Raw genomic sequence first — 24,616 nt, forward strand, 5'->3', positions numbered from 1 at the left:
ATCCTCACAGGCCTGCTTGCCTGCGGCCAGGAGGGGCATTTGCAAGAACAGAACTCATCCAGTCCCCACAGCAGCGTGAAGTCCCAGGCCTTGCCTCCTTTCTCCCAGTGAAGATGCTTCACTTCCCATTTCCCAGCTGGCCTCACTACAGACTGCTCCTGGACCTCACCTGCCCATAGCCTACACCACAGCCCAGGGCTCTGGGGCCCTGCATCCCTTGCCACGGCATTTCTGAGCATTAACAGTACTATGGTCTGGAGCTCTATTCTGGGTCACTTGCTCACTAGGAGACCTCAAGCAAATCCCACAACCTCTCTGAGCTTCATTTTTGACCCGGGACAGAGGACATAGCAGGGGCTGCTTTGCTGACATTGTGAGGGTAGATGGGTAAGTGTGTGAATAGAACAACATGTCCCGACATCCTAACACATCACTACAGCTCCATGATTTCAGTCTGAGGACTCAGGGCCTATCGTGGCTCCCAAGCAGGAAGCCAAAAGAGGCAGAGATGTTAAGTCAGAGCACTCAGAAGTCTTAAGTGGACCTGGGGAGAAGATCAGCAACTGGACTTGACCCTGTGTTCCCCACAAAATACACAATTGCATGGTATGGAAGAAAATAAAGGGCTGCCCGTGCAGGGAGGAAGAAAAGACTATCAGTAAGCATGCCCACCTCCCAATAAGACCCCAACATCTGCACTGGTCATGGGAAAATCATGGTCACAGGCCTCCCACGAATCAGCCTCTGGCTCCAGCAGTGGCTGCACACAGCAAGTAGCTATGCAGGACCTTGTCTGCTGCCCACTTCCCTCAGCTGTGCCAGGAAGTGAGAATGCTCTTCCATTTGTGCATTGGGTGGATGGAAACCAGTGCTCAGACAGGCTGTGTGGCTGGCTGAGTCTGCTCTGTCACTTTTCCAGGTCCCTTGACTCTATGTTAGGTAGGGGTCCACTAGCCAGGTTCTCTGCCAGGAGTCTCTTATCTGCGTATGAAGTAGCTCCCAATCTCTGAGTGTGGAGACCCACTGTCCCTGTCACGCAGAAGGAAACCAGAGGGAACAAGTTGTGGTCCACAAGGCATATGCATTGGTGGGGTCAAAAGATAAGTATTTTCTGGTAAATCAGAAAGCCTGTCAGAGAGCAGAATGGCAACCCCCTCTGGTGGGGTCAATGGGACCCAGAGATGGCTGCCACTGCTTGTGGGTGACCCAGGAGCTCAGGCAGCCATCTCTGCCAAGGTGGTGTCTGATCTGAGATGGGAACAGAAGAGTGTAGGTAGGGTGATAGAAAAGCTGGACCAAATGTCCCAGGGTGGCTACAAACCTGACAAGAAGGCTTGGGTGACTGGAGGCTTTGGTGAGGGGGAGGGGAGAGAGGACAGCCAGGTGGGTGGGCTAGGTAGGCAGATCTGGTAGAAGTTGAGCTATGTGCCCAGAGAGTGTGGGACCATAGTAGTAGGTATATGACATGGTGCCCCTTTAGGAATCTTAGGGATCCCCTCTGACTGCTGGGTGGTCATGGAAGGATGCTGTACAGTGAGGGACCATGATGCCCCTGGAAAGAACCAGAAAGAAATGCCTTGTCTTGGCATTAGAAAGCCTGGCCCTTGGCCCAGCTCCAACACCTCTAGTCTGTGTGACCTGAAGCTGGTCACTCAACTTCTCTGGTCTTCTCTTTCCTTCTATAAACTGAAGGGTTGCCATGTTCTTCAGCCTGTGTGGTCTTAGTTGGAGGTGTCATTTGCAAATTGAGGTGATGACACCCACTTTGTACAAAGGGTTCAGTGGCTCACCATTCTCAGAACCTTGTCTCTATCAGTGGAAGTCTGAGATGAGCTATTTCTTCAACTCATCTGTCCATAACCATCTACCTGTGCTTGTGTACAGGTATGCTCACATGTCTGTCCATCCATATGTGGGTACCCACCCAGTTTCCAGTCATCACCTATCTTTCCATCCATCTGCCCATCCATCCTTCTATTTATACATCTACCCATCCATCCTTCCATCTGTCTATTTGTCCATCCATCCATCTTGCCAGTCATCCACCCAATTGCCCATGCATCCATCCATACATGCATGTATCCATCCACTCAACTATGTACCCATCCACTCAACCGTCCATCTATCCAAACATCCATCCATATATAATACAATCACCAACCTATCCATCCATGCATATATTCATCTATACACCCACCTAGCCACCCCTCCATCCATCCACTCACTAGTCCATCTTCCTCTCTGTCCACCTGTCCATCTGTGCCAACCCTCCCCACTCCATCAGCCTCCTCAACACTCATCACCACAAACACAATTACCTCCCATGGCAACAGAGCTTCTCTCGGAACTGGGAAATGTTAGTAGGCCACAATAATATATCAAGGGGGAGGTCTGAACCACCCGGAGCCCCTGCTAATGAGCAGCAACACCTGTGTGACAAAGACTTTGTTCTGAGCTGTTTACTAAATTAGGCCTTTCCTGGACAGTTTCAGCCTTCAATTTTTTTTTAATACCCACAATAAAATGGTTATATAATTAGTAGTAAGCTGGCAGCCTGTTACCGGTCTTTTACTTAGAAGTAAACAGACTCTGTGAGTGTGTGTGTGTGTGTGTGTGTGTGTGTGTGTGTGTATCAGGTTTTCTGAGTGCAGGTAAATAAATTATTTGTGCTGTCAGCAATTCTGTTCCACAGCCTGGGCCACGGAGACCCCAGCCTAGAAAGGACTGAAGTTTGAGTTTTGACTAGTCCCTCCTATCTTTCTTTCCTATTGGCCAACAGTGCTTTATTTATTAACCAGTATGAGAAACATATACAGAATGACATCTCCCATCAGAGACCCCAGCCTAGAAAGGACTGAAGTTTGAGTTTTGACTCTGCTACCAACTTGCTGTGTGATCACAGAGAAGTTTTACTCTCCAAGCCTTGGCTTCCCATCTGGAGACTTCGAGATCTGGCCTGTGTGATATTGCAGGCTGCTTGCTGGCAGGTCTGAGCGGGTAGGAGGGGATGGTGACTTTAGTGACATCTCTGTGTCAGGGACTCTAGCAGCTCGTCCCCGCCTGTATTTTCAGTGATCTCTTGGGTCTCTCCACCAGTGCAGCATGACACATCCAAGCGGCACCTGGGAGCTCAGCACCCAGCCCAGTCCTTTCCAGTTCCGGCTCAGGGAAGAACCCTGCTTTCCCCAATCGCAGGGCTGTGGCCACGCCTTAGGAGTCACCTGACCCTTTCTTTCTCACACCCCTCCGCTCCAGTCAATCAGGGTTCAGTGTGTCCTCCCAGACCCACTCCCTCCTCTTCCTATGGTTCCCCTGGTGACCCTTTACCTTTAGGAGTGTCAAGCTGTAATGAACTGCTTCAGGGCTCCTCCCTACTCTCAGAGTGTAGTTCAAGAATGTTCTAGACAGTTGTCCCCACTCTGCCTTCTGGTTGGACTCAGCCTGGGCTAGCATGAGCCTGACACCTGGGTCCCTCCCTACTGGCTTATTTGATCTGCTGGAACTCAGGGGGTTTTGTTTGCTTGTTTTTGGAGGTAGAGTTTCACTGTATCTCAGGTTCGCCTCAAATTCTCAACAGTCCTGTCTCGGCCTTCCTGGTGTGTCTGCTTGGGCTTCGGACCAGCAGTGATGCCTTCTCTGGGCAGTGGTCAGGTTCTAAGAGACTTGGGCCTGGTTCAGAAAAGTCCATACTGCTCTGCAACACCTGGCCTTTCAGCATCCCCTGGCTCATCACTCGGCAGGGACACTGAGTCCCCACCCTCCAGGGACTCTCTACACACACACTGCCTGCTCCAGCCTCTGCCCCTCCATGCAGAATATTCGCTGCTAGTGATAGTGTTGGCTGCTTCACCAACCCATGTGGGCCACGGAGCCCTCCAATCTCTCTCTGTCTCCATCATTACCAGAGCTGGAAATGTCCACTCCAGAGGACAGGGCTCCAACTTCATGTTCCGTCTCTCAGTGCTCAAAGTTAGCAAGGAAACTTTTTCTAAAGAATGAGTAATGAGACAGATGGTACATGGTAGGAATCAAGGCCATGTTCCCACCCCTCACCCAGGGCTGCCTGGTGCTGGGTAGCTGCTCCTGACAACTTGGGGACAATGCCATCCCTGGAGGCCCCAGGTTAGAGATGTAACACTACCTAGTGGAGAGATGGGGCTGCTCATTAGTCTCCATCCCCCAGCTTGGGACAGGCTGCTAGGGAGCCAAGTCACTCCCTCCTTGGCTGAATTAGAGCCACGTGAAAGGGGCCTGAGGGCTGTATCACACACAGTGAGTGTCGGGTTTAATCAGATAGTGCAAGCCAAAGATAGGCTGATTGCTGAAGAGCTGTAGCTACCAGCTCATTAGCCTAACAACCCTTCACCAAACTGCTAGCAGAGCACTGAGGACCCGGAGACAGCAGTAGGCAGAAGGTGCCTGCCCACCCTTAGAAACCAGGCTTGTCTTTGGAGATGGGGTGGGCAACACAAGTGAGCCCCAACTTGTAATACCCCAGCTCTTCACCAGAGGGCAGCAAACAGCTTTGTAGTGTGTTCTGCCCCCATCTCTATTGATGAATTGGGGGAATGTAGGAAGGTAAAGCCCTGGGTCAGGTGGGTGGGCAAGGCTGCCTAATGGAAGCTGTGGGCTCGGCAAGCACACTCCATTTTCCTGCCTCAAAATGCCTTTGCTCTCCCAAGAAACAATGAAGGAGTGCCCTGCCCTCCTGCAGAGCACAGAAACAGAGGCAGGGGCTGTGGGGGCACTCACTCCAACCTAGAGATGCAGGGGTTGCACATGCAAGTGTGCACATGTATGTGTCTGTGTCCGTGAATGCTCACATGTGAGTGTGAATGTGTGTGCTCAGCATAAAGACAGAAACACCCCAGGCAGCCCCGAGGTCCCAGGCAGAAGAGAAATGAAGAAAAATATTTGGAAGAATCAAAGAAGGCCAATGTCGGGGAATGAAAGGCAAATGCCCACTTTGGGTGATGGGTGAAGCGAGGGAGGGAAGGAGGAGGCGCCAAGGAACGGCCTGAACTATGGAGGGCACAAGCACCTCCCTGCAGGGCTGCAGAGAGGCCAGGAAATGGTAGCAACAGGCTTGGGAACTGAAAGAGAGGCAGTGGGCTTCGGCCTTGAGGGAAGGATGGGTCCCACCCTCTGCACCACATGGATATCTGAGCTGGGCCTGGAGAACTGCTGGATGACAGGGCAGGGAAGACAGGTGCTTTCTGAGGAAGGATGAACTGGGGAGGGGACAGGTCAATGCCCTGGGCAGGAAAAGGAACAGCAAGGACAGAGGAGGATGGGGCTCAGGAGGGGACAGCTCCAGGGAACCTGGGCAACACAGCCAAGGGCTCTTAGGTGGGTGGATTTCTCTGGCAGGTCAAGGGGATTGAAAGTGGGTACTGGGAACCCGAGTCCTCTTCCCAGCATTGGGCTTGGATTTGTTTTGTCTCATTTGACCAGAGCATTCAGCAGCATATGAGCTCGGGTGTGTGTGTGTGTGTGTGTGTGTGTGTGTGTGTGTGTGTGTGTGTGTGTGTGTGCATGCGTGCACACCTGAATGAAGGTCCCCATGGACTCCAGAAGAGGACATTGGATTCCAGGAAGCTGGAGTTACAGGTGGTTGTGAACAATGTGATGCAAGTGACGGAAACCAAAGGCTGATCCTCTGGAAGAGCAGGCAGTGTCCTGAGCCACCGAGCCATCTCTACAGCCCATGCCCACTTTAGCACTAGGCTACACACATGAGCTGGTGGATGGTGTGTGGTGGTGGGGTCTCACTGCCAGCATCTGTTTAAAACCTGGCTTTCTGGTTCTCTGGTCTAACTCCAGGCTTGAACCAAATTTTTCCCTGGTAGGTTTTGGGAATTCACATTTTTAAAAGCAACTTTCAAGCAGATCACTGAGCAGGTGCTTTCAGGTCCCTGCCTATTGGTGGGGACAGGGGGGGGATGCACAAAGGCCAGTCACTGAAAGCTCCCCTAGTGGCCAGAATGAGAACTGCAGCTCCCCTCTGAAAATCCTTGGCTTTGCCATAGGGGCACTATATAGTTGAAGACCTGGATTTGTAGGGCCTGGAGGCGGGGTTTTCCTGTTATGAGTAAAACAGACATCGACTGTCATGACTGACACATTGACATTATTCTCACCCGTATTTCTCGATGATCTGGGCTGGAGAGAGGCAGGGGTTCACCATGGGCCTGTGGCTGGGTGTGCAGAATCTGGGGTAGTCATTTCCAGAGAGGTGGAGCCTGAGTTTGTCCTATTGCCTATGCCCAGGAAGCTCTACACACAGTAGGCACTCAATGTGTGCTACTGAGAGTCCAGTGAGTGAGTGAATGGGAGGCACCTGATGGGCAAGCAGTTTCCATTACATATGGCTTGTGATGGCACCTGGAGGGCCAGGGGACCAAGAATTCAGGCTCCCAAGTCATTGAGGCTTGGACAGCATTTTCCTTGTACCCATGACAAGACAAACGTTCAAGCCTCATACTGACACACACCATCAGGGGAAGATGTGTAAGGCCTCCAAGGGCCATGGATTCCCGGCTCTCTGGACTGAACTGTTAACTGTGTCTATTTAAAACCCAGAGATGTTTTTCATTAGAGCAGACTCCAGAGGGCTTCTCTGTAAACACCACTGTCTGCCTACTCAGAATGGCCTTGCCCCTCTCTCCAGGCACCTTCCCACCTCCTCTGAACACACTGGCCCGTCCACTTAGAACCCCTGCCCCCAGCTCTTTTTGTCTCGAAGCCACCTTTGATTCTAGACCCACTTCCAATGCCACTGTCATCTTGGCATGTGTCTGAGCTCCAGCCTCCTTGCTTGGTTAGCTGTGTATCTGTTTCAGCCCCATTGCCCTCTTCCCAGCCCCCACTACACACTGCCACCCCCTAAACATCAAGCAGATTCTGGGTGCTGAGGAGGGAGGGATGCGCTGATCACTGGGTATCCCTGCTGCCTGGTGAGAGCATGGGGCAGAAGGGACAGGTTTTAAGCTCCAACCTCTTTTGTATACTGTGGCTCTGCCTCCTTGGTGAGTATCAGAGCCACCAGGGATAGCCACTTCTTCTAGTGTCTACCTGACAGTGTCCACCTCCACTGCCACCCTACCCCCTGCTATTGTGACCTGGGAGGGTAAGGCTTAGTTCTCCACGGAGCCCCAGGCTGTGCTCAGTCAGTTGTCGTCAGCCTCGCGGCTGAGATGGCGTATGTCCTCACATATTTGTGGGACTCCAAGATCAGGCCCCATCCTCCTCCATAGATCACTTTGTCTTTCTTCCCTCTGCTCAGTAACCATTGTGAACTTTCAAATTTGGGTCACAGTGGGCCACTGCCCTCAGTGGCTTCCAGGATGCTGAGAGTAAATTGCTCCTTATTTTGTTGTTTTCAATGCCCTGGCCATGCTCCACCTCAGGCAGCCCTTCTCACCTCAGGGCCTATGCGTTTGCTGGGCCTACAAATGTGAAAAGACCGATGCTTCCTGCCTCACCCCTGTATGACTAGTTCTTTGCTTGGATGTCATCTGTGTCAAGCAGCCCCCATTCCCTGAGACCTACCCTTTGATCAGGAATGTCCTTATTTGCACAGACCCTTATTTGCATAACCCCAATTTGTATGACCCTTATTTACATGGCCTTGATTTGCATGGAGAGTTTGCACACTGGAAATTGCTTGAATAGGGGCTTAAACTAAACTTTGCCAAACTGCACTGGCCAAATCTGGCCTGTCCTCTTCACCATAATGTGTATTATATACCAGGAAACCACGGATGAGGAGCTCACCCCAAACATAAAAATACTTCTTCCAGAGGCTGGTGAGATGGCTTCAGGCATTATTAACTATGTGTGAGGAGTAGAACTTAAGTTCCCAGCACATGTAGTCACAGTATCCTGTCTGCCTATGGTCCTAGCAACACTAGAGGTGGAGATGTGATATAATCAAAGCTAGAATATTAGCTGAACTAGTTAAGTTGATAAGCTTCTAGTTAGATGACAGATCCTGCTTCAGTGTACAAGGTAGAGAGAGTAACTGACTGTCACCTTGCACACACATGTGTGTACCCACACAAGTGAACTTGCATGCATCCACACACAGCATTTTTTAAAAACTTTTATAGCCCATTGCTTTTTGCTGTAGGTGGTACTCTACAGTATTCTAGAACTAGTACTCTAGTACTTTTGCCCTACACTATAGGGACACTGTATTCACTCCCCAGTCCGCCCCCTGTGTTGGGCTAAGGAGTGAATTCCTCCACTGCCCACCAGTTCCCTTCCCCCCTCCCCAGTCCATCACACATTGCAAGGATGGAACCTCCAAGGTACAGTCATGTGATCCCAAGGTTGCACTACAAGGACGCACACCTGCATGCACAGGAGGCAGGCACCCTGTCATCCACCAGCCTCTGCCCACCAGCTGCGGACAAGCACCGGGAGTCCCTGGGGCTCCTTGAGGCTCCCCAGGAAATTGTTGTCTGCCGGTTCCTGGTAATATTCCCAGCCTCATTCTCACCCCACTTTCCCAGCTGAAGAGGAAGCAGCTCAGACAGCTGCAGAGCTGGGACTCTGGGCCGAGATGCATTAATTTGTAAATATCTTCATTTATATGTAAATGTGGAGCCCGGAGCCTCACCACCAGCCCTAATGGGGCCCTGCTGCCTGCCATTGCAGCGGCTTTCTTCACTGCCTGGGCATCGGGAGAGGCTCCCAACGCTGTTAGATTTCATAGGCCTTCCTTACTGTCTCCTGGTATCATCTAAGCATGGTGGCTCTGCTCCCTGGGGTACACTTTGCTCAGGAGCCCCCCGCCCGTGTCTCAGGGCTCAGAAAGAAGGCTGCAGCAACCCAGCATGAACATGGGGGAAGAAAGGAGCTTGGGCCATGAGTCCTGAGACTGTGCTTAAATTGATGCTACTGTGTGACTTTGGGACAGTCCTGTGCCCTCTCTGGGTCTTGTTTTCATCAACTGCAAAAACAAAGAAGGCACCTTGGTGTAGGTGTAGGAATAGGTGGCTTGAGGTCTGATCAGGTTCATGTCATCCCATTGGGAGACCCTTGACCTTACTAAACTTTGACCCTTTCTGTAAAATAGAATGCAGAGAAGGATGTAAAAAAAAAAAGTTACCTTTCCAAGTTCAAGGAGCTACTGGTGGGAAGAGTCAGTGTGTGTGCACATAGGGACTTTAGGGGCATCTCGTGCAAGGAGGGTTTGCCTTGTGATGAGGACAGAGGGTCGTTCCAGGCTTAGCTGTCAGCATTTGACTTGGGGTTGTTGGGCATCAATTTCTACCAAATTCCACAGATTAATTTGGTCAATCTGCTTTGGGGGGGGCTGGTTCAAGGTCACTGGGCAAGCAGTGGCTGTGCTGGGATTTGAACCCAGGTCTTCAGGTACCTGCTGGCTTTCTGAACGCTGGTGAGCAGGGATGGATGAAAGGATGGCTGCCAAAGCTGTGTGCAGGAGTCGGGTTCCCTTCTGGCTAAGGGCTCATGGGAGGACCAAGAAACCACACCTAGGACTGGAAATGAGAGGCTTTGCCAGTGCTGGGTGCTGGGTGCTGGGTTGCCCACCCCCTCCTGAGACTGGGTTTAAGGAAACCTGGCTGTGAGCCAAGAAGTCCCCTGCTGAGGGACTCTGTGTGGCTCCCAGGGCAGTACTTATTTTCTCTTACAAAATGCTTTTTATCTCCGCTCTCATCTTGATGGTAACTGATTTATCCTTGGCATGTGTTCCTTTTCAGAAGAAGGGGAAATACAGAGAGGCACCTGCCTCCTGCAAGCCCAGGGCACCTTCGCTTTCTGCGGGTGTTCTGGGAAGGAACAGCTGGAACTGAGGTCCTAGCTCAGTGCTTGAGAGGGGCAGTCTGGACAGAGGCCATCAGGGGTCACAGCCACCTTCCAGCCCACACTCAGCAAGAAGGAGGTCCCAACCAGATCCCCACATGCAGTCCCAGTGTCACCTTTTGCAAACAAAACAACAACAAATGACATCTGTTCCATTCTGTAATTTTACTCTCATGCAAACCGAGGCCCCCAGCCATAACCAAGTCCTTCTGGGTCCATTCTTTTTGCAAATTCTGTCATGCCTTGACTTGCCACCAGGCCTTGGCAGAGAGCTGTAGGTGAAGGTCCCAGTTAAGGGGTGGAGCCTTGGTCATGTCAGGACTCAGAGACTAAAGACTGTGTGACATCAGATACTCACTGGGATGTCCCTGCTGCCCCATATATGGAGTCACACAGGCTCTGTCACCTGTTGCTCCCAGCATGGGTTATGTCAGAACACTGCCTTCTGAGAGCACCAGACAAAGCATTTCCCACACAGTATGAAAGAGAGAGAATGTGTGTGTGTGTGTGTGTGTGTGTGTGTGTGTGTCTGTGTGTGTGCTTGTGCATTCATGTGTGTGCATGTCTATGTGTGTATGGGTATGTGTGCCTGTGTGTGCATGCCCATGTGTGAATGCTTGTGTGTTCATGCATGTGTGCATGTCATGTGCATGCCCGTGTATGTGTGTGTTCATACCCAACACTACTATGCGACTATTTCACACAGGCCATAAAATCCCCTTACTGGAGGAGGGTGGGGGAGAGTGGGGACTGAGGGAGCCTCCTCTGCTATCCAGCCCAGGGAGATCTAGTCTGCTAACAAGTTTGTCAGATGGAACTGCCTAAGTGGTGTTCTGAAGGCTGAAGAGGAGTTTACCAGATGACCAAAGGTAGGAAAGGCCCTTTGGCAGGAGAGACTAACACATACAAAGGACTATAGGAATAAAATACAAGGGGGGGGGGGGAAGTTGGGGGATGTGTAGGGCTGTGGTACCCACATATGTAGAGAATGGTGGGCTCCACTATGAGGCTGAATTATCTTGGTTCTGCAGCCTTTTAGAAAATAGTGGAAAGCTCCGCTCTCCTTGTCCTGCTGCCTCTGCCCTGAGAGCCCAGGTCCCCTACTTGGGGCTTTTGTGGCCTTAGAAATTCTGGGGGACATGAAATGTGTTATATGTGTTTCCAGGCTGGGAAGAGCTGATTCACCTCCCAGTTCTGTCATTCTGGGCTGTGTGACTTTAGGCATAGCTCTTGCCCTCTCTGGACCTCAGCATCCTCACCAGCAAATGAGATTTGTGGAGTCTGTCTTGCATGATTATAGGAGAAGCTATGACCTCTTCTCTTCCTGCCTCTTCCCTCTAGTTCTGCAGAAAGCCCCCAGCTCATGGAGGGGGTGCATCCCCTAAGAGCAGTGGTTCTCAACCTTCCTAATGCTTCAACTCCTTTGATGGGGGATGTCCTTCGGTATATATGTTTCTCTTATTGGTTGATGACTAAAACACTGTTTGGCCAATAGAGGTAGGAAGATGAGTGGGACTAGGAGACTTCCGGGAAAGGTAGGCAGAGAGGTGCTACAGAGGGATGCCATGTAGAGACCGGGAGGATAGGATGAACCAGGCAGTCTCTGGTAAGATAAGGTCATGTAGAAATACATAGAGTTATAGAAAATGGCTAATAATTAAGACAGAGCTAGCCAATAAGAAGCCCTAGCCATCAGCCAACAGTTTTATAATTAATATAGCATTTGTGTGCTTATTTGTGGCCAAGGCAGCTGCAGGACCTGGAGCAAAACAAGAAAACTCAGCAACACTCCTTAATACAGTTCTTCATGTTGTGGTGACTCCCCCCCCCAATAAATTTATTTTCATTGCTACTTCATAACTGTGATTCTGCTACTGTTATGAATCTCAATGTAAACATCTGCTATGCAGGATACCTGATTTGCAACCCCTTCAGAGAGGGTCATGACCCACTGTTGACAACCACTGCCTAAGAGCATTTAGGGGCTGCTGACAGGGCTGGACAGGCACACCCCCAGCCCCCCTCCCCTGCTCACACGCTTGCCAGCTCGAGCAGCCTCACCTCACAGTGGACTGGTACACAAGGTCCTCCCTCTTTCGGTAATTCTCCATGTGTGAGTAGTTGGTGGAGAACATGGCATCAAAGGTGAAGATCTTCTGCTTGATGGTGCCACCATCTGTCACCTGCCAGAGAGCAGAGGAACCACAGGTGAGTGCCCAGCTGGCCCTGATCACTGCTTTCTTCTGGAATCCCTTTGACCTGTCCCTGCCCTTGCTCTTCCCTCCCTGCTGCTAATGAAGATTCCCACCCAGATGCACAGATACCAGTTGCTAGCCCCACCCTGCCCCGCCCACCCAGCCCTGCCCTTCCATTATCCATGGAAGATGCCTGGCTGATAGCCTTTTACAAGGCTTCCCTGGTCCTTGAATCCAAGCACCCACTGACACCACGGGCTTAGGGATTTGGAAAAGAGCCCAGGGCCTATGAGATGGCTCAGCTGATGAAGGAACTTGTAGCCAAAGGCTGACAAGCTGAATTTAATTCCTGGGTCTGACATGGTAGGAGAGAACCGACTCTAGCGAGTTGTCTTCTGACCTCCCCATGTACTGTGGCATGTACATGTGCATACCTGCACAAGCACAAATAAGTAATTAAATAAAATAAATTAATTAATAAAAAAGGATGTCAGCCTCTGGTCCCAGGAGGCCAAGCTCATTACCACATCCTAGAGAAGAAGCAGACAGAAGACATGTGTGTTTATAACTAAGAGCGCCCCACACAGAGCTTTCCTGCCACCTTCCTCCTCCCTTTTGCCAAGCCCAGGTAACAACCAGCCTGTGAGTAAACCTGGCTCCATCCCACCAGCGCCAGCCAGAGCACTGGCTTCTGAGCAGTGAGCTGCTGAACTTTCAATTCTGCAAATACTAGGGGGGGGGGGGACTTCTGAGACCCTGAAGGCATGGTGGGGCAGAGCTAGCAGCTTCCCTCACTGGATCTTTCCAGGCACCAGGAGATCCCATCACCATGAAGGCTCTGCTTTGCAGGCATGGCTAGTGTGGCCTGGGCAACTGGGGACAGGACAAGGATGGGCTTTGTAGAATGAGCTATGTATGGGATCAGGGCCTGGTCCCAGAGCCTAGAGAGAAGGAAGGGGGCAGGGTACCTAGTAAAAGGGGGAGAATGAAGGCCAGGGGACCATCTGCACACAAATAACTCGTGGAAAGACAAATAAGCTATATTGCCACTATTTCTGCTTTTCAGTGTACTTATTATTAGTGGTGTGTGTGTGTGTGTGTGTGTGTGTGTGTGTGTGTGTGTGTGTGTATGTGTGACTGTGGAGGTCAGAGGATAATTGGAGAGTCACTTCTCTCCTACTATGTGGGTTCCAGGGATCAGACTCCATCACCAGGCTTGAGCAACAAGTGTTATTACCAGCCTAAGACATCACAGCCATTTCTGATAAATCCTGACAGGCTAGGCCCAGAATAGCGTGGGAATCCAGAGGAAGGGGAAGGCCACTTTCTGAGGGTGAGGAGTGCCCATAAGGCATCTAGGAGGATGTAAAGTCGAAGCTGCTTCTGCAGGAGGTGCAAGAGTCAGCCTGGCAGAGCAGGTGGTGGGAACCAGGGCTGGAAGCAGCAGGGGTCAGCTCAGCTGCCTCTGTGCAATTGACGGGTTTCAGTGCCTGGAGCAAGAGGCAGGGGATCCAGAGGGTCCTGGCAACAGAATGCCACCACTGAGGACCCAAGGACAAAGCAATGCCCCGCCCGCCTGCAGGCATCAGTCACCCAGGTTCAGATTTGGGTTCTGCTCTTAACCTTCCCCGGTCCTCCAGAAGCAAGTCCAAGCCCTGAGGCAGGGATGGACGGAAGGGGTCTGTCAGCATGGGACACTTGCTTTTGCTTTTCTGCAACCACCCTTGGGACAGTCCCTAGGAGGAGGCCACAAGGGGACCCCAGGAGGTGACGGTCAAGTCAGTGCCTGGGCACAGGTTGCTCTGCAGGGTCCTGCTGTTCACAGGTGATGAAGAGACAGGCCGGAGTGTCAGCTCCCCAGCAGCAGCAGCCCCGAAGCACCTGCCTGGTCTCCACCGCCTCCCTAATGAAAGTGTTACTACCCCACAAAGCAGCCAGGTATGTGTTGTCACTGTTTCAATTATTTATCTGTTTACTTGGCTGCAGTTTCCGCTTGTCTCAGCAACTCTATTATAGACCGCGAGCTTGCAGCCTCTCGCCGCTCAGCTGGGCTCCACACTAACAGCCTGCGACAGGGCGGCCTCATGCCTGGGCCTGGAGAAGTGGAATTAACTCCCTGTGGCTCCCCCAGGAGAAGCAGGGGAGGGGTTGCTGGGGGCGGTGGTCAGGGATGGGGAGATGCTGCGAGTGGCTTCCCCAGGCATCTGTCCCCACAACTGGGAGGACTGGCCTCATCCACACCCAGGCTGCCTTTGACTACATCTTGGTGATTTAGTAGACACACACACTTGGTGCAACCCAGCCAGCATCTGCCGGGCACCGACTATGTGTCATGCATTGGCTACATCTGTTACCTGTCCCATAGACTAGGTATAGCCAAGGACAAGGACACCTCAGTGACTACCAGTGGTAGGATGAAGGATGCTAGCGCATTCATGGGGTTTGTGACTCTGAGTGGGATCAGAAGTAGGGCTTTCCCTGCCTGGTTTTCTTCCCAGCCCTCACCAGGCCTATCTGCCTCTCATCACCATCCCAGCTCATTACTCGGCCAGTTTCCCTCTGAAGCCAGGACGGAGAGATATGACTTCTCATCTCACCTGCCACGGGATTCCAGAGTAAGATGGCAGTGTGGAGGAGGAGAGCTGCGGTATGTTGGAGGAGGTGGCAGGCATCTCGCTGGCATGTGGCTCCATGCTGGCATTGGCTGGGAAAGGACACCCTTTGTGGATACCCACAGCCTGATCTGAGACTGACATCTTAACCAGTGCATGCCTCCCAGTGGACTGAGCCAGACTGGTGCAGGGTCTGGGGTGGGCGGGGCTGAGTGACTTGACTGCTTTCAAAGTCAGAACAAACTTAACAAGAGTAGCCCTGCCTGGGGTGGGTCCACCACTCCCCTTTTCCCAAACCTTCAAGGATGCTTTGGCCCCTTAAAGACGTCAAGGTACTTTTCAACTGGGGTCTTCAACTGGGAGAGAATTCTATTTATTTACTTTATTATTTTATGAGTATGAGTGTGTCTGCTGTCAGTATGTCTGAGTCATGTATATGTAGTGCCTATGGAGGCCAGAGGGCACTGTATCCCCTGGAACTGGAGTTACAGATGGTTGTGAGCTGCCATGGGGGTGCTGGAGACAGAATCCTGGTCTTCTGCAAGAATAGCAAGTGATCTTACTTGCCGAGCCCTTTCCAGCCCCCAGGAGACAATCTGACCCCTTCTCTACCAGGGGACATGGAATGTTCTGGAGATAGTCTTGGTTGTCACTGACAGGCCACAGAGACTTCTGACCCTTTTCATGAAGAAGACACACCTCAAACCTTCCCCAACAGACTGTTGATACTCTGAGATTGGCATAGGGAGGGTTAATCCCCAGCACATAGTAAAACAGCTGGGCATGGTGGCCCCTGTTTGTAATCCCAGCACAGGAGAGATAGGGACAGGAGGCTCCTGGGGTCTCTCTGGTTATTGAGTCTGTCCTGATCAGTGAGTGCCAGCTTAAAACCCAAGATGGAGAGCACTTGAGGAATGACGAAAGGTTAGCCTTTAGCTCATGTGCATGTGTGCACACATGCACCTACACACATGGACATGTATATATACAAAGGGGCCTGAATACGCATTTGTGTGCCTGCACATGCTAAGAACATGTATGTACATGTATACATGTATACAAGGAACATGCATACCTATACACAGGTACACACATACCTGCGCACGCACACACACATGCATGTCAAAGCTGGGAAACCTTCCATCTCACATCTGTGTGCCTCCCTCCTATGCCCTGGGAAGACAGCACAATGGATGATAACAAGTCACTTTGCAACTGAAGACACACGTGAGACCCATCACTCCCTGCCTACCCTGCCAGGCTGGCAAGGCTGCCTAACTAGCCCTCGGCTTCACTTTGCATAGCATCTGCAGCATGAGAAGGGCCGGCAGTAAGTTCCCCGGCAGCCCTCTGGCTCCAGCCTTGTCTGCCTTCAGGTAGAGCTTTTTATCTCCTTCTAAAATTCGCAGCCCTCATCGCCCCAATCTCAAATTTCACTCCATTTTTTTTTATTACACAACAGAGAAAAAAAAATCTGTCAGTAAAACTGTCTCCTCAAATTTATTCGCCAGGACTGAGGGTTTTATGACTAGGAAAATATACTCGCCCCCCCCCACACGTCCACACACCCCCACACCCCAGATAAAGCAAGGAAGAATTACCTGAGCCATAAATCCCTACTGCAGGCGGAGGCACAGGAGAGCCTCAAGGACGAACCTGCTTTTCTTAGGTTTTATTTACTTTTTCCCCCCTTTTTTCTTGTTTTTGAGACAGTGTCTAGCTGTGCCGCCAACTTCTAAGTGTTGCGCCTCTGCCTACTGGACCACTGCAATTTCAGGCATGCACCGTCACCCCTCTTTCTTAGTCACAGCATTTTCCCTGGAATAGTGTGCAAACTGAACCTTCCTTCCTTCCTTCCTTCCTCCCTTCCTTCCTTCCTTCCTCCCTTCCTTCCTTCCTTCCTTCCTTCCTCCCTTCCTTCCTTCCTTTCTACCCTGTTAGCTGGAGAGAAGGGACCAGATGTTTGGAGCACCACCTGCTCTGGGAGACAACGATTCTCTCATTGGCCAGAGGTTCTGAGATGATGCTGGACCATACACTGTGGGCAAGGATGGTAAGTGAATGAGACAGTCACAGTTTCCGTCCTCGGGCAAGAGGAAGGCAGGGACTGTGGCACATCCACAGCCCATCATGTCCCATTCAGCATCTGGTGGGAACAGAGCCAGGTCCACAGCTGTCTGGAAGACATGAGTGAAGAGGGCAAGTCTGCAATGACAGGCATATGCCAAGAGCTACCCACGATGATCCCAGAGGTGCAGAGTTCCTTGGGAGGGAAGGCGATTAGAGAAGTCTTCTCGAAGGTGTGTAGGTTCAGCTAAACTGGACCAAGAAGCTTCTGCAAGGCTAGAGAGGTACACATCTGGGTGTGTCTGTGACAGTCAAAGTCAGGAGTTCCCAGAGAATTAACTAAGGGGGAGGGCCACCCTATATGTGGGTGGTACCCTCCCATACCTAGGTCTAGGTCTCCCTCTTTCTCCCCCTCTTCCTCCCTCCTTCCCTTCCTCTCTCCCTCTCTCTGTCTGGTTGCCATGAGCCTAAGGACTTTGCTCTGTTACCATCCCTTCCCACTGGTGCTCAGTAGTACTCAGCTTGCTTTCTCCTCCTCCCCAACCCTCGGGGAAGGCACTGTCCACTTTCAGGATGGGTCTTCTCGCCTCAGTTAACTTCATCTATACATTCTGTTGCAGAAATGTCCAGAGCTGCGTTTCTATGATTCTTCTAAATCTAGTCACACTGATGGTCAAGAGTAACCCTCACACACAGGTAACTGCAATGTCCCAGGTAGGGGTTGGACCATGGCCAGCACTCATTGAGATTTTTCTTTGTGTGTGTACCCAGCATTGCTTGTAAGCACAGACCCACACAGCTGCAAACATGTTCAATGTATGTTATCAACGATAAGCTTCCAAGTAATCTCATTATCGTGTGGCCAGGCTGGGCAGCCAGAACACAGTAGGTGCTTTTTAAAAAGATGGTTTTCTTCTTGTCCTATCCTGTTGACATTTTTGCTCTGAGTTCCCCAAGTTATTAGCTATAAGTTGTCTCCATATGGTTCCTTATCTAGGCCTCAGTTTACCTGAATGTTCCATGAGGAAAATGAGACCCGGTGGCCTCTGGATAGTCTGCCTGCTTACATGGCCCCAGTGCTGTGGCCTAGTGGTGTAGGCCCACTGCTGTGGCTCTAGACAGCCATCCCTAGCTAACTACAGCTTGTCACAACTCTCCACCCCACCCTCAGTGCCAGACCCCTCCCCCAGCAACCCTGGCTGTGACCAGATGGATTTACATGTGGACTCATAAAAGCATGGCCAATAGATATCGTCCAGCCAGCAGCAGGGGGGCCCACTGGTCAGCCAGCCACATTTTAATTTGAAAAAACAAATAAGTCTTCAACTCCAGCCTTCTCACCAATGCCCCTAGATGCCACCATCCATAAAAGGAAAAAAAAAAAATGGAGAGAAAAAAAAGGGGGGATCACCTCTCTCCTCCCTCAGCCTTTCTCTTTGTGTTCCACAAAACCAATTACAGGTTGGAAATAGCTGTAATAAACTTGATATCCCACTTACGGGCCAATCCCGCTGCGGCCAGGAAGTGTAATAGTGACGGAGAGTGGAAACTGCGGGTTTGTGGAGCTGTTTAAATTGCCTGCCTACATTACTCCACTCCTCTCCAGCGGGGAAGGAATTCGCTCTCCAGGAAATGGAGCAGCTGAGGTCTCCGTGTCCTGGGCGGCGCAAGGGAGTGTTTGCAAGGCAGACTTTAATGAACTGATTAGATGTGGAGGTGTGAATGGCCCCTGGGAGCTGACATCAGCCAGGCACAGGTTCAAGTCCCCAGCAAGGCCACTCATGCTCCCTGGCAGTGAGGAAGAAAGTATGGGTCTGGCCTTCCAGCGCTATGGAGGGTGAAAACATCTGTGGGATAATGCAATTGACTGAATACAGGACCAAACTATACATGGGGCATTGCTGAACCTCAGTGGGTAAAGTGCCTGCCCATCATGCATAAAACCCCAGGCTGGACACCTATGATCCCACACTTTGGTGTCAGAGGTAGGAGGATCAGAAGTTGAAGGTCATCCTCAACCCAGCAAGTTGGAGGTAAGCCCGAGCTACAGGAGACCATGTCTTAAATGTTGTAAGAAATAGGTGCACACTTGAAAACGTGAAGAGAAGTGTGTACTTCTACTGACCTGGAATTTCAATTCTGATCATGTGGGAGACAATGAAAAGCAATTCTAGAAACTTCCACCATGCGACTGTCATCTAGAGGTCCCTTCCTCCTCATTCCACTCAACCTTGCATGTCTGGCATGGAGATAAGCACAGAGTAGATCCTCAATGTACATTCACTAAATAAGTACACAGCTCAGCAAAGGAAGGCATGGGCTCTTTGGGACCCGTCCTTAGCTGCCACTCTTGGTGCTTATGACAAGAGGACTGAAAGGGACCCCAGATGGCATCAGTCAGATGAGCACAGCTTCATCAGAGGATCCCCTAGGTGGAACTGGGCCCAGGGCTGCAGCCTGAGTCTCTCATGTGCCTGGGATTAACATCTATCTTGCAAGGCTGGGCTTGCACTGAGACAACTGTAGCCAAGCGGATGTGGACAGTGAGGCACTGGCATCTCAGTTATTTGGCTCTGCATTTCCTGATTCTTCCAGCAGGGCGGCAGCATGGAGCTGGGACTGTCCTCTGTGTGTGCTACGAGTGGGAGTGAATGCAGCTCTGGGGAGGGGGCGGGGGGAGCTGTGAGTTCAAATTCCATAAAGGAGTCTAGCATGTGGCAAAGACTTATTCAAACTCTAGAAATAAAATTGCAGCCTGAGGAGTGTCACCTGCCCAGGCTGCCTGGCTAGCATGAGGTGAAGTGAACTTTTGACCACGTGTCTGACTCAGGATTCTATAGAATGGCCTCAGGGTGGGGGTGGAGAATTGGGCCAGGGCCAGGGTCAGGGTCAGGAAAGGGACAAGTATTTTAGGAGAGAGGAACCTGGACAAAGATGCTCAGAAAGGGAGCAAGAAGCATAAATGTGGAGAGAAGCCAGGGGACATTGATGGAGCCACTTTGTGGTACTCTTGAGTTTGGGAGGACACAGAGTTTCTAATGGTTTTATTGCCATGGAGACCCTGGACCACTCTCCCTCTGAAGCAGTCCTGCTTACCTGCTTTCTACCCTGGTGGGGAGCTGTAGCCACAGATGTAGGCACGAGCATGATAGCCAAGGAGGAGAAATCAAGGGCCACCCACTTCCCTCCTGTGCCAAGTCTGTGAGCTCCCGCTCCTGGCAAGGCTGGGCTGGGGTGATTGGCTTCCCTGGCGTGTGTGGGAGATCCGGTGTTGACAGAGACAGCTGGTATCATAAATTGCCTTGTCTCATCTGGTTATGCTGCGATGGCAGACAGGCGCTCAGGGACAGGACTGGGGGGTGGCGATGAGAACACTAGAGGAGGAGAGCAGAGTGACTGCCAGCTTCTTTGTGGGTCCTTAGCTTGCCATGTGAGCAGGTGAGTGGACAGGCTATACTAACAGTGCAGGTAGGCAAGTGTGTGAACGTGAAAGCCTACATTCTGGGGCATATTGGGCATGTGTCTATGGGGCTCAGGTGTTTGGAGCTGCCAATGACGTGTGTGTGTGTGTGTGTGTGTGTGTGTGTGTGTGTGTGTGTGTGTGTGTGTTTAAATGTCTGTACTTTTTATGGGAAGTGGGGTATATGCCTGTCTGTTTGTGGCACATGGTGAGTGTATACTCTTCATCCCACACAGTGGCACGCCCAGTTGTCATGTCCCCTCCTTGGTCTGTGTGTGACTCAAGGAGGAGAAACCGGGCCATGATGTGCAAAGTTCTGACGATGCCGGGCTGTTTCCACAGGAGTGAAAGAGTATCAGATTGGCTGTCCCTACACCTCCCACACCTAGGCAAGCCCCCATGAGCCCTTAAACTCCACCCGCTCCACAAGGGTTGACCATCACACCCTAGGCACCCTCCTCCCCATAGATAGTCTAGCAATCAGGAAGCAGGAGATGTGAAAGCTGCCACAGGACTGAGGCTGGGTGCTTGGATTTCAGAGCACAGCACAATCACCAAGACCACATGTGAAGTCTCACAGAGCCAGCCAGAAAGCAGCATGACTCCCAGAATGTGATGCAAGAGCCTGAGCTACAGCAGCCATGAGGAGAAGAGAGGCCCTACTCCACACTGCAGGGCTGAGTCGGGTAGCATTGGCTCTCTGAGGTGAGTGCACTTCTGGATCCCACATCTCCCTGCCTTGCCTTCCTCAGCTGTCAGTGGGTAGGAGAAGCACACCCTGAGGGCACCAGAGGATGCTCTGGATTCCCTGTGTTGGGAAGTCAGACCTTGGGTGGAGTAAAATCCCACTGTCAGCTGTGGGGTGTGGCGCTGCTGGAATCGTTTATTCCACTGAGTGGAGATGGGGAGCCACCAGAAGCATTCAGCAGGCCATTATGGAGTCCAGAGTCATCAAATGGTCCCCAGACTGCTATACACACATGGATCTCAAACTCGTGCCCAGACCTGGGGAGAGGATGTGAGAACGGAAATAATTTTCTGGGCCCTCTTCAAGACCATTAATTAGATCTTTGGATCTCAGAAGCAGGCTGGGTACAGTGGCCTGGTTGGGTCTTAATATCTGTGTGCAAGGCCCTGTCGCAGAGCCCTTCTGTGACACCTCTACAGTTTCCTAGTACTGAGCCCCCAAAGCCTTGTGTCATCCTGTCTGAGAGCACACCTGTGTGGACACTGTCACTGGAGGACAGCTGCCTGGCTTGAGCCAGTCAGGCCAACTGGTACCATTGGGAAGGGTGCCAGTCCCTAGGGAGGGCCCTTATTGTGACAATGTGGCTGAGCCCCACGCTCAGTGGTGCTGCAAACAGTTGGGCCATGTCAGCAGGTCTGGCTGCCAGCAGATCCATGGTCATGGCCATCGGCAGCCCACGCCAGCCTGTGCACCTGCTATATCAGGGCAGCTACACTGCAGACAGTGTTGGCTGGCATCTCCAGCCCTGTGTAATTAACACGGCATCGTGGGCAGCTCAGCCAAGCGGAGCCTGTCCGCCTGTCCATCTGCTGGCTGCTTCCGGGGACGGGTCCTTTAACACAAGCCCAGCAGCCTGCTGGGGAGGGAAGAGTCCGGAAGCGATCACTGAGGATCTGGGCTCTGTTCAGCCACTGGCGGGACATGCTGGGAAATCTTGGCCTCGGTTTCCTCATTTGTCCAATGGAACTGGCATGGTTGGCCTCTTTGTCCTAGCTGCCATGAGGTTTGCACAGTAGGGAGATTTCAGGTGGCACATATCTACAGGTGGGGCACATTGGAACTTGCAGGATATTGTCATTTACTTATCATTCAACAAGGATGCCCTGGGTTTCTACTCTGGGCCAGAGACTGAGCTGCAAGGCCTCCGTTCTTCCCCAGTACGTATTGCAGTGGGAGGAGATGAACAATTAATCAAATTAAAGACGACGAAAGAAACATTAGGTAGGAAGGGGACTGTGTCCTCATTTAGCAGGGATGGGTAAGCATAACCCGTCAGAGTGGGTGGCTAGGGAAGGGCCCAAAAGCTCAGGAAAGGAGGCTGGGGTCCTCTGAAGTCAGTCCTGGGGACAGTCCTGTATCAGGCGTGCACTCCACACTGCACAAATGGGGATCTGAGGCGCTGAGCCCTGGGATGCAAAAGTACCTGACACCTGCCCACAGACAGAATCCTGTGGATTAGTCTGGTCTCGGTCTCTCCTGGTATCACCTGCCTCACTGACTGGGTCCATTGGCTGGTAAGTCGTAGATATCAGTTTTCCTGGCTCCAAAGTCTCCTGCATAGGTGCCACAATTTAGATGATATCGTCCAACAATGAGACTTTTTGTCTTTTGAGGTGATATTTGCATACAATGAATTACAAAAACCTTAAGGACTCCTTTTAAGTGTGTGTGTGTGTGTGTGTGTGTGTGTGTGTGTGTGTGTACATGAGACAATAGGTCAGCCTTGGGAGTCATTCCTTAGGCCAGTCTGTCTGTCTTGTTTGTTGAGACAGGGTATCTACTGGCCTGGAACTTTAGCAAATAGGCTAAGTAGACTGAGCAGAGAGCTTCTGGGGATCTGCCTGTCTTCATCTTGCCATCACTGGGGTCACAGGGGTAGACTACCACACAGATCTTTGCTTGAGTTCTAGCAATTCAAACCCAGGTCCCCACACTTCACCAACCGAGCCATCTCCCCAGCCCAGACAGAATCATCTTTGAAGTGAATCTTGTGAACATCTACCAGACACACTGAGAAACTTGTCTCATGACACACAGCAGCACATCAGTTATGGAACTGGGTCTCATCCAGAATCCCTGACTCCCTACCAGAGCCCACAGGGTGACCCTTGTCCTATAGACCACAGTAGAGATAACTCCAGGCTTGGGTCTTTGTGGGGGGGGGGTACACTGAATTCCTATTGTCCCTCTGCTCGGCAGGGGACATGTTCTTCCAATGAGAGAGGAGAGAGTATTGAAGAGTTGGGGTGAGTTCTTATTATAAGGAGGCTATCCAATAAGGATCACTCAGCATATTAAAAAAAAAATCTTTACCTGGCTTTGAACAAACACTTGGTATTATTACAACCAGAAAAAAAAATCCCATTTACTTTTCATTATAGATCTGGTGTGTAATGTTTTCTTGTTCCCAGACAGCCAGTACTGCATGGGCAGAATGACTTAAGAGAGGGGACAGGAAGCATGTTGAATCGGCAGTCATGCAGGTTTGTCTCAACATTCCAGGTGAGCTGACCCATTGAGAGACAAAGACCTGGCATCTACTCGGAGATCTTCAGGCTCCCCATCTGTAAAATGGGCTGTGACAGCCCCCTTCCCAAAGTGAGGAAAGGACAAAATGTGTGGTCCACAGTTAGTGCCTTATGTGACCTCTGGTCTCAAGGGCTGGTGGGACATAGGTAGGTGTGCCTACAGGCACCAGGGGCCACAGGCTTCAACTAAGGCCTCTCAGCTGAGGTTGATGGGATAGCCACTGTGGTTATGGACTGGTAATATGGCCAGTCTAGGTGTTTGGGGGAAGGCAGAGATGGGAAGGCAGCAGGATGGAGACAGAATCACGATAGTCCAGAATGGCTTGGGATGGAAACGGTGGTCAGAATGTGGTACCTTCACATTTCAAACCTGGTAGTCAGGGCTAGGGAGATGGCCCAGGCAGCAAAGTGCTAGTCACACAAACATAAAGACCTGAGTTCAAACCCCTTGCAAAAGCTGGCCACAAGGGTGCATGGTAGTAGTCACAGTGCTGTGGGGATGAGAAGGTCCCTGGGGCTTGTGACGACCCAATCTAGCTGACTCAATGAGCTCCAGGTTCAGTGTGAGAGAGACCCTGCCTTAACATGTAAGGTGGAGGGCTGGGGAGGGGCTCAGCAAGTAAAGGTACTGCTGCACAGGTCTGACAGCTTGAGCTTGGCCCTGGGTCCCAGGGAAGAAGGCGAGAACTGACTTCCAAGGGCTGTCCTTTGACTTCTGCTAGCACGACATGACACGAACACGCCTCCGCACAGACACATGCATGAGTAAATAAAATAAAGCAGAGAGCAATTGAGATCGACCTCTGGAGTCCACATGCATGCTTCCACATGTATGTATACACACACACACACACACACACACACACACACACAGAGAGAGAGAGAGAGAGAGAGAGAGAGAGAGAGAGAGAGAGAGAGCCACAGTAACCTGATCATTCCATTCACCCAGGAGGCTTTTGAGCTGAAACTGGAAAATGCCTTGGCAAGCTGTCATGAGTTGGCTACCTTAGTCCTACGTCCTTCATGAAGCAGAGAGGGTGACACCGAAGTGACAGGCTCCATTGTGTAAAGGCAGTGCTTCATAGCTGTCAGGAACTCAGAGATGGAAGAATGTTTCTGCTAACAGATATTTCACGGAAGCCCATGACGGCTCATTCCCCATCTCCAACCCT

At 51.3% G+C, this 24,616-nt stretch overlaps 2 protein-coding genes across 2 annotated transcripts in view; both read right to left on the minus strand.

Annotated features, from left to right (window-relative positions):
• Positions 1-24,616, minus strand: part of Mrto4 (MRT4 homolog, ribosome maturation factor) — a 1,102,334-nt gene that overhangs the window by 727,287 nt on the left and 350,431 nt on the right. The window lies entirely within an intron of this gene.
• Positions 1-24,616, minus strand: part of Igsf21 (immunoglobin superfamily member 21) — a 211,548-nt gene that overhangs the window by 65,662 nt on the left and 121,270 nt on the right. Inside the window, exon 3 of the mRNA XM_051173459.1 lies at positions 11,896-12,017. Coding sequence (XP_051029416.1) covers positions 11,896-12,017 — 122 coding nt within the window. The remainder of the gene's footprint in view (positions 1-11,895; positions 12,018-24,616) is intronic.

The sequence above is a fragment of the Phodopus roborovskii genome, unplaced genomic scaffold (assembly GCF_943737965.1).
Source record: "Phodopus roborovskii unplaced genomic scaffold, PHOROB, whole genome shotgun sequence".
NCBI lineage: Eukaryota > Metazoa > Chordata > Mammalia > Rodentia > Cricetidae > Phodopus > Phodopus roborovskii.